Genomic DNA, 9,964 nt, shown 5'->3' on the forward strand with positions numbered 1-9,964 from the left:
AATCAGACATTACCTCCAAAGTTTCCAGCATACATAGATCAAGTGTGAGAGAAATTTATTGCCTCACCCCGTTAGTACAAAAGTGTTGGAGGATATATAAAATTAATCCATAGGTGTATATTATTTTAAAATAATCACACAGATTTTTAGCATATCAACAATAAATCAGGATTCCATGATTTATTGCAACTAATTATGCCCAAAACATACAAACTCTAATGACTCTGTATCACAAGTCTCTATAGGATCAACAAACCCAACCACAAGTTTCTCACTGAAAATCCAAATTCCATAGTCTCAGTCACACTTGAGACTTGACATTGATTAGAACTGAAGAATGTTAAGATGGTCAAAAGACAATTAACAAAATTCTCACAACAGTCACAAGTCAAACATTTTATCCAGTAATTATTCAGTTCCTCAAATTAGTAATTCCAAGTGATAGCCATAACTGATATTGTTTATTCACGTAGAACTTAAATGGAGCCCAAAGAACCAAAAAAAGGTGCAGGTGTTCCAACAATTTAAAGATAATGTATTCATAATGTGAAATAAAAGCAGATAACAAAGATAATAAAATAATCATAAAATTCACTATTTCACCTGCTAGTAATGATGGGGAAGCCACAGAACTGGAAGTTGAAAATGGGTTGGCAGGCATTATTCCAAGTGCATTTGATGTTTGCCCAAAATTTGACCCTGTGACATGTGAAGCTAGTGCATTTCTCAATGGCATAAACGCAGCTGCATTGCTACTATTATTACTGGTAAATCCAACTATTGCAGGTGGTCCACAAGCTCTCGCTGATGTATCTCCAATTCCTAGATCGTAAAATGAAATATTTTGAAGAAGATATTGTTTACATCATCAGTAAGATGTTTGACATGGAAGCTAAGGAAATGGAAACCCCCTCCAAAGGTAATCTATTAGGAGGTAGGGTAGTAGAACGACTCAGTGGGTCACAGAGAGCAAGAGAAAGTATAAAACACATTAAGCTCCAAAGTCTTGATCAAATAATTGAAGTTCATATAGCCTCGTGTCAGCAAACTCTATGTAATAGAATGATTTCCTAAGTTTAGGAAGCCAAAGGAATGAATTTCCTCAACAGGTGAATACTGATTTTAGACCCTGTCATCTTTGAATGCTCCACAAGCTCACAAGAAAGAAAGTACTAATTGAATAAGGGCTAAGTGCTTAATAGGAAAAAGTAAGATATAAGAGGATAATCTATTTAAAGCAATACACATCCTGTCTATTACTCGTTGTGAAACGATGAATTGTCATATACGGGATTAAAGGTCAATGTTTTTCACCGGCCATGAATTAATAAAGATTGTGGCATACTCCTATGCCTTAATGATTATTCTTATCATGTCATTGACAATCACTCAGCATACATAATTGCTACTGTTTCATTTCCCATAAAAGCATACCCTCAAGAATGATGCTTGAGAACTTTTATTAGAGATCTAAGAGTAAAGGGCTTAGGAATCTGATTAATACCGAGAGGAAACTACTATATAATGTGGATGTAATAATGAAAAAAAAAACACAGTTAGGAAGTGAAACTGTATGCACCATCATCAATGAATCAACATAAAACAAGAAGCAACAACATTCAAATGTACAGTATCATTAATGAAAAGGAAATGCAGATATTTACCACATAAAGGATGCAGAAATTAAGCAAGTACCAAATAAAACTACGACTTCTTTGATTGATATTGGCGAATAGCAGGATTTGAACCTGCATCTTCTCCTGGGTAGGAGAAGACTTACCATTTTTATTATATTCGCAAATGTACAGTATCAATGTTGAAAAGAAAAGGGAGATATTCACCAATCACCACACAAAGGATGTAGAAAATATGCAAGATTAAGTACCAGCATAATGTTACAAGTTTATGTAGTTTTGGACAAATAGTGAGGACCGGTCCTACAGCCCCTCCTCGAGGGAAGAGTATCCTAAACTATAAGAGATACTGTGGTTGCTATATGTGCCAAATAGAACATATGACCATCAAATAATCATGACTAAAGAAAGTACCAATATTCAAAATCAAAGCAACCAAATCATAAACATATTAGTTAGCTTCAACTTGTCTCCCCTTCCCAGATTCTTCATTAGGCTATTACACTAATTACAGCATAACCTATGACAAAGAGCATTGATTCAATAACTAATACTAAATAAGTATCACTCTCTTCCATATTTACCTTCACCTATCTTAAAATCTATCCAATTCAACTATTCAGAAAGCTATTATGTCGGCCATTCTAGAGGCTTGACACATGAGTACATGACACACCACCTCCCCTACGAAAAAAGAAAGAAGAGAAGAAAAACAAATGAAAGTAGAACCGATACATGTATTGAAGGTGGCAGGAGAAGTCAGAAATGAAGATGATGATGCTCCAATTATCCAGTCGAAGTTCCACCAAAAAGTGACTTCTGTATTGAGGAATTTGGGATGGCTTCACACTCTATTGTATTACAAGCAACTGAATTATGTCCAGGAATTCTCTTATTTCCAAATAAAGACAAGGTAAAAAATAAAGAAGAGGAACAAGAACCTTGTCCAAACACTGTAGATTTGAAATAAAGAATGTATAAAAATATAAATAGATAAAGGACTCAGAGTTAAAAATATCAGAAAATTGTGTGTTTAGCAAATGGCAGATGAGAATGCAATAAATGATATGCATCGGCAGTTAATATAACTTAGAAGGCCTAAGTTCTCAAACATGAACAATACAAAAGCACACGAACTACTACGGAGTAATATGAAAAATAAACTCCCCATGGAAACAAAATCATGTTAAATAGATTTGACAAGGAAGCACGAAAATAAGTAAAAGCCAAACAATAAATGCTTCAATTATGGATAATACAGAAACCAAACATGATGATGACAGACCTCCAAATGCTCCTCTTGAAGTAGTAGAACCAAATGGACCATCATTTCCAACGTTTGTGGTCCCAAATGTTGATGACGATCCAAAGAAAGCAGTTGGTTGTCGTCCAATTGCTGGCACATAGAAGCAAACAGAGAAATCAGCACAAACTGACCAGAGAGCCATGGATTTGACTTCCACTTAAATCATATAAATTCTCGAACTGCCAAGCTATGGACATAATCATATAAATTATCAAGGGAATATTCAGAAGAAAATAAAATGATCCTTAAAATACATTGTGAAAAACCTGACATAAATCATTCATCACTTACTCAAGGATGGAGAAGAAGCCGACGACACTCCAAATACACCAGTTGATTTTCCACCAATAAATGATCCCTGATTAATGAAACTTGGGGAAGCAGTACTTCCGGTTATATTAGGAGCAAACATATGATTCGAATTGCTATCCTTTCCAAACAAACTTGACATTCCCAAAGAAGATGATGTTGATCCTAATACATTGGTTGTACTACCCCCAAAAATTAACCCTTGGGACGGTAAACTTGTAGTCTTTGTTGTATTTGGAGCGAACACATTACTCAAATTGCTACCATTTCCAAACAAACTTGACGTCCCTAAGGAAGAAGATGCTTCTCTAAATACATTGGTTGTAGTACCCCCATAAGCTGACCATTGGGTAGATACATTAGGGAAATTTGTAGTCCCCAATGCATTAGAAGCAAACAGATTACTCGAATTGCTACCACTCCCAAACACACTTGATGTCTCCAAGGAAGAAGATGCTTCTCCAAATGCATTGGTGGCGTTATAGCCAAAACCAGACCCTTGGGTAGATACATTAGGGAAATTTGTAGTACCCATTGCATTAGAAGCAAACAGATTATTCAAATTGCTACCACTCCCAAACAAACTTGACGTCTCAAAAGGAGACAATGAGGCACCAAATACATTGGTGGCATTACCACCAAAACCTTGGGAAGCAAACAAATTACTCAAATTGCTAACATTTTCAAACTCACGTGGCGTCTCCAAGGAAGTCGAAACTTGCCCGAACACTGTAAAATGGAGAATAAAAAAGCTCAAAGCCATTCAAAGTACTATATCCACAACAACACCTTAAGTATGTTAAGCATGCATGATTATACTACGTACATTTTTATATTTAATAGGTATACAGAGACCAAGTCATGCAGGTACTCTAAATATCCCAAATTTTTTCTATAGTCAATGAGAAATCAGGAAAAACTTCAATTAAGCATGGCTTTTTTTTTTTTTGGGAGAATGGCAAAATTTCAAGTTTTTCTATCAAATCAACCCTTTTCCACTATTTTTGCTACAAATTCGATCATCAATTGAAACCCTAGAAGAAGAAACTCAACAACAACGATAAAAAAATTGCAAATAAGTAAAATAAATATACAGAAAACCCCTAAATATCAACAATTCAAATCCTAGATTAATGAAATTGAGCAATTATGAACAGAAACTTGTGAAATTTCAAAAAATAAATACTCCGAGTTAATTTTAAAAATTAAAAGACGTCGGAAATTACCTCCAGCCATCAATCCGGATCGCTAGAAGCTTCAATAGATCACAATGAATGCAACAAATTTGAAAGTTGGAATTTGGAAAAAAAATTAGTAACATTAAAGCAAATTAAAGGAGAAAATATAAAAGAATCCATATATATATAGAGAAGAACTTAGCTTGAAAATGGTGCAGGAAATAATATAAATTGCCCAGAATATTTGCTCGGCGTCAGAAGAACGCAAAAGATCTTCAACTCCCGCGTTTTTTTTTTTTTTTTTTTTTTTATTTTAAAAAAAACTGCAAAATCATACTCACATTCTCACACGATACATGTACTTTGTATAATGTACTTATGTACTCCTCGGATTGGGCTTGAGATCAAGTTGGGCTTATGTTTAGCAATGGTTTAAAATGCCGTTACTACTTAGAATTTGTTATAAACACTTTGGTTGCGCGCGAAGGAAAACAGGGCACCAGTCAGATCTTCTGACTGCCGTGCCACGACACAATCTGCCGTGTCACGGTACAGTGCACCGTCTGACGGTGCACAGTACCCCGTGACACGGGAATTTTGGTCGTGTCACGGTACAGTGCATCGTCTGACGGTGCACAGTACCGTGACACGGGAATTTTTGCCGTGTCACGGCAGTCCTAAAATCAGTCTGGTGGCTTATTTTCTTTCCTCACAGTCGACTTCCTTCGATTTTTCTGAAAAAACGTATGTGTTCTACATGCGTCTTAGCCCCGGGGGATTTAAGCTCTATCGACCCAAAAACGCTCATGACAATAAGGGTTCATCCGAGTTATTAAATCCACCCAAACCATGGAGTCGAGTTCGATTTCATCACGAACTCGCGGAGTCGCCCGTTGGCATACACCCTCAAGGGAGGCTGCCTTGCTAACGCGTCCAAACTCTTAACCATGGTACCCTTTTGACACCCAAAGCTTGACCAATAGTTGAACATAGATCTTGACTCTAGGTTGCGAACTTTTTACATCATCGTGCCTAAATGCTATGTGGTTGTTTGGTGCTAACGTTCATGTGTTTGCTATTTTGTTTAACCCATGACCGAGGGTTTTTATTCTCACATAGTAATTAGTACGGATCTAAAATCGGTTAAAATCTGGAAAAATCACAAAACTGACCTGGAACTGCGCACCGTGTCACGGCATGTTCTGTCGCGCCACGGTGAACAGTGCCGTGACACAGGGCTGTCTACCGTCTGACGGCAGACTGCACCGTGTCACGACAGTCTGCACCGTGACACGGTGCCCAGGAAAGTGTCCTGTCAGTCTTTTTTTTCGATTTTTGTGCGAATGCTGTGTCCAGTTTGATGTCATGTCTAGCTATACGGTCAAAACACGCGTCTATAACTTCACTTAATCACTCACATGTCGTGTTCACACACTTTTTGCTTTAAGTTGTGCACCACTTTTTTGACCGTATTTTAGGGAAGTCTTGTTTTTGTGTCTTTTTTTTTTCGGAGTAAGTCGGATGGTATCCTCCCTTTAAAAATAAACAAGTAGAATTTCAAAATTATAGATTTTTTTTTTTTAAAAAAAAAAATTGCCGTGTCACGGTACAGTGCATCGTCTAACGGGGTGCCGTACCGTGGCACGACAATTTCCATCGTGACACGGTGGATTTTCAAAAAAAAAAAAATTGTCGCGTCACGGTACAGTGCAACGTCTGACGGGGTGCCGTACCGTGGCACGGCAATTTCCACCGTGACACGGTGGATTTTCCAAAAAAAAAAAAAAAAAAAATTGCCGTGTCACGGTACAGTGCACCGTCTGACGGGGTGCCGTACCGTGGCACGGCAATTTCCACCGTGACACGGTGGATTTTCCAAAAAAAAAAAAATTGTCGTGTCACGGTACAGTGCACCGTCTGACGGGGTGTCGTACCGTGGCACGGGAATGTTCACCGTGGCACGGCAATTTCCACCGTGACACGGTGGATTTTCCAAAAAAAAAAAAAAAAATAAATTGCCGTGTCACGGTACAATGCACCGTTTGACGGGGAGCCGTACCGTGGCACGGTGGAATTTTCAAAAAAAAAAAAAAAAAAAAAAAAGAAAGCGTCAGTCAAGTTTTCCGTGTTAATTTGGTCCTCGCATCAGTCATTTTGGTTATTGTTCACATGTCTAACCGTACAATCATACCACGAGTCTTATAACATCACTTAGTCACTCACGAGTCAAGTATAGTCCACACACTTTCTTTATGTTCCGACTCGAGTCGTGCACCAGGTCGTTTATGATCGTATATTAGGTTCATGCACCCTTTTTTCGTCATAATAAAAAATGAGTGGAGTTTTCTCACCTGTTTTCAAATGTTCATTTTTTTCCTTCCTTTCCTATCTTGAGCAATGAGTCAAACAATTAAGTGAATTATTTTATTTCACAGTACTTGGTCAAGGAACAGGGATAGATCAATACGGTTCGAGCCATTACCGCAACAATCTCTCAGATCTAATAGGCGTTCAAAGAGAACTTTGTCATCTCCGTTACTCATCACCTTTCAATGGCCACTAAAGAAGACATTGAGAACATCAACAAATCCATTGAGGCACTGTCTTCCATGATGCAAACCCTTACCACTAGGGTCACTACCATGGAACAAAACAAGGTCACTGTTTCCACTCTTGACAAACTGAAGGAACAAATGAGTAAGATCTTTGAGGATTTCACTTATGTGGAACGGCCTCCCACTCCTTTGGATGTGAAGGATATACTCCCTAAAAAGTTCTCCACTGCTGATATTCCAAAGTTCAAGCCTACTGACAATCCAATATTCCATTTGAAGGTGTTCTCTGCAACCATGGCTCTTAAGGGATTGGACGTAACACTCTTCCCTACGGTGTTCCCTCTCTCCTTAGAACATGTTTTCCAACAATGGTTTTATTCCCTAGATGCCAAGCGTACTGCGACTTGGCAAGATGTCACCGACAGTTTCATGAATCGTTACAAGTGTAACATTCAAACTAAAACTTCTGAACGTGAACTCTCCATTCTCAAACAGAAAGAGAATGAAGGCTTCACCGCTTACCTAAACAGGTGGAGGGAAACAGCTTCACTCTTGGTAGATCCTCCCAAAGAAAGAGAGATGGTTCGCCTCTTTATTCAAAATCTGACTCATAAATATAGGGAACATCTCAAATTTATTCCATTGAACACTTTCGAAGCTGTATACGACATCGGCATTAATATCGAGGATGAGCTAATAAAGACTGCTGGTAGTAACAATAATAACACTTGGAAAAACAAGAAGAACGACCATCCTTCTTCTTCGTCTTCTAAGCACGAAAATACTACCAACAATATAAGCCAAGTTGATCTCAATGAAGTGTTAGCCCTTGATACTCCATTACCCAAGAAGAAAAGAACTTACACTCATTTAGGAATGACTTATGATGCGGCCTTTGATCGCCTTTACGGTCAAGGCTTGATCACGCCTATTAGACCATTTCCAGTGCCAAAACCTGAAGAAAGGGGCGCCAAATGGAATCCCAATGCCTATTGCAAGTACCATCAAGGAAGGGGCCACACTACAGAGCAATGTTGGAATTTGAAGGACGTCATTCAAGACTTGATGGATGCAAACAAACTTCCTGTCCCTCCAGGCGGCAAGAAGTAATAAATACAAGGCACGCAGATCCTTTGTGCAAGATTTCATGATTTCTTTCTTTATCATTCTTCTCCATTCCCCCATTCATGTCTAGCATAGGTTTTCCACTTTGAATTTTTTTATATGTTTAATATGTTTCGTTCACCTTTTCCATTAATAAAATGAGCAATTTTCCTTTACATCTCGATCATAGAATTTTCCCTTCATTTAGTCATTCTCAATTAAAAAAATAAATAAATAAATAAATCAATTACCGAACTAAACCCAAGGTACACCAATGACTTGAGCCACCTTTGCAACCATGTCATTCCCTGTTAACCGTTCAATCACATTCCATTTCTTCATCAACCATTTTGAGCCTCGTCTAACGTTTGTCCTTCATTTCTTCAACCCACATTCACTTAACTCTGGGATTGGAAGATGTGTAATTGTATAACATTCAAAAAGCAAGTAAAAAAAAAAAAGCAGCAAAGCAACAATAAAACAATGTCTTAAGGCAAGTGTTCCAATGTCTTTGATATGAACACGTCTCAAATTGCGTCTCTCATCGAGTGCTTGGTACCGTGCCTGAGAAACATGAATGCTAAGTGAGTGATGGACCGCATGATCTGAGATTGTCTACATTGATTCAAAAAAAAAAAGAAAAAAAAAAGAAATTCAAAACAAAAAAAAAAAAAAAGTTGAAAATAAACTTGCAAAATTCAAAATTTTCAAATTCAAAATTACACATCTTGGGATTCTCTCAGGTCTTGAGCCTTTTACCCCTTTCTTCCTTAAACCATCAACTTAACCACATTACAACCCTTGAAAGACCTCTTTGAGGTGTACATACACTTGTGCAAAGTTCGGTTAGAGCTACGTTCGGCTTGATTCCTAACGGATACGTAGGCAACCTCACATCGAGGTGCGGCCGCATTCATATTCATATCCATGCATGATCGAGTCAAAGAATATCCAATGCTTATCCCTACCCATTTAGAGCTAGACTTGGGGGCTTGTACCCAAATCATTTAGCCTACCCAGCCTAAAGAGCCATCATCTTTGACTCTTCTCACGTCTCTTTCCATCACCATAACCCTTGCAGCCAGCCTTAGTATCACATTCACACACTTCACTCACACATTCATATCCAAATCATCCTTCCCTTTAAGAGCACTTTATCATGAAATCTTGTTTCAACACTGTGCATGTTTCATCATATTTAAAGACAACATTCAGTTGAAGAAACATTGTATACTTGCTTAGCTTCCTGACCTGAGCAATGTTCATTGTTTCGCATAATGTGCTAAGAAACATTTATATATCAATGATTTTTAATCATACAAAGCATATCGTGCTTAGCTCCTTGACCTAAGCAACGTCCATTATGCAATAATCACTATACGTGCTTAGCTTCCAGACCTAAGTGACGTTCAAAATAGCTTCTTTACACCATATATGATGCTTAGCTCCATGACTTAAGTTCATTCATCTATCGTGTCACATGATGTAATTGTCCTTAGCCTCTTGGCCTAAGAACATGCATCATGCATACATTATTTTCAGGACAAGCAATTCAATCCATACGATTTATTTCGTCTTGCTCAAGGAGGAAGTTCAAAACTTCTTTCCTTTTTCATTATTTTATTTTGGGGAAGTTCAAAAACTTTTTCCAAGTTTTCATCGAAGGAAGTTCGAAAATAAAAGTTTAGTTTTCACATCTTTCTTTTTCGGGAGAAAGTCGGTACCCTCCACTCATGACAAAAATTGACGGAAAATTTTTGCTTTTGCATCTTCGTTTGCTTGTGTCTGCACACACACACATACACACACACACACACACACACTCACAGGTCATACACATGTCATGTCACATCAAGTCAAACTTGGTCAAGTTAGTGG

The 9,964-nt window shown here is 37.8% G+C and overlaps 1 protein-coding gene across 1 annotated transcript; it reads right to left on the reverse strand.

The window, feature by feature from the left end:
- Window positions 1-301: 301 nt before the first annotated feature.
- On the reverse strand, window positions 302-4,935 carry LOC110728257 (nuclear pore complex protein DDB_G0274915-like). The gene is made up of 5 exons (XM_021907932.1): window positions 4,476-4,935; window positions 3,232-3,978; window positions 2,920-3,030; window positions 604-822; window positions 302-330 (listed from the first exon to the last, which is right to left on the reverse strand). Exons 1-5 carry the CDS (start codon window positions 4,483-4,485, stop codon window positions 302-304), a joined length of 1,116 nt encoding a protein of 371 aa, XP_021763624.1. The 5' UTR covers window positions 4,486-4,935.
- Window positions 4,936-9,964: the final 5,029 nt, after the last annotated feature.

The sequence above is a fragment of the Chenopodium quinoa genome, unplaced genomic scaffold, assembly GCF_001683475.1.
Source record: "Chenopodium quinoa cultivar QQ74 unplaced genomic scaffold, ASM168347v1, whole genome shotgun sequence".
Lineage (NCBI taxonomy): Eukaryota > Viridiplantae > Streptophyta > Magnoliopsida > Caryophyllales > Amaranthaceae > Chenopodium > Chenopodium quinoa.

Excerpts from the sequence above, each read along its gene's own strand:
- LOC110728257 (XM_021907932.1), bottom strand. Across the intron at positions 823-2,919 it reads TTCAAGAGGAGCATTTGGAG|GAATTGGAGATACATCAGCG; the intron begins GTCTGTCATCAT and ends TTTACGATCTAG. Across the intron at positions 331-603 it reads TTCCCCATCATTACTAGCAG|TTCTAATCAATGTCAAGTCT; the intron begins GTGAAATAGTGA and ends AACATTCTTCAG.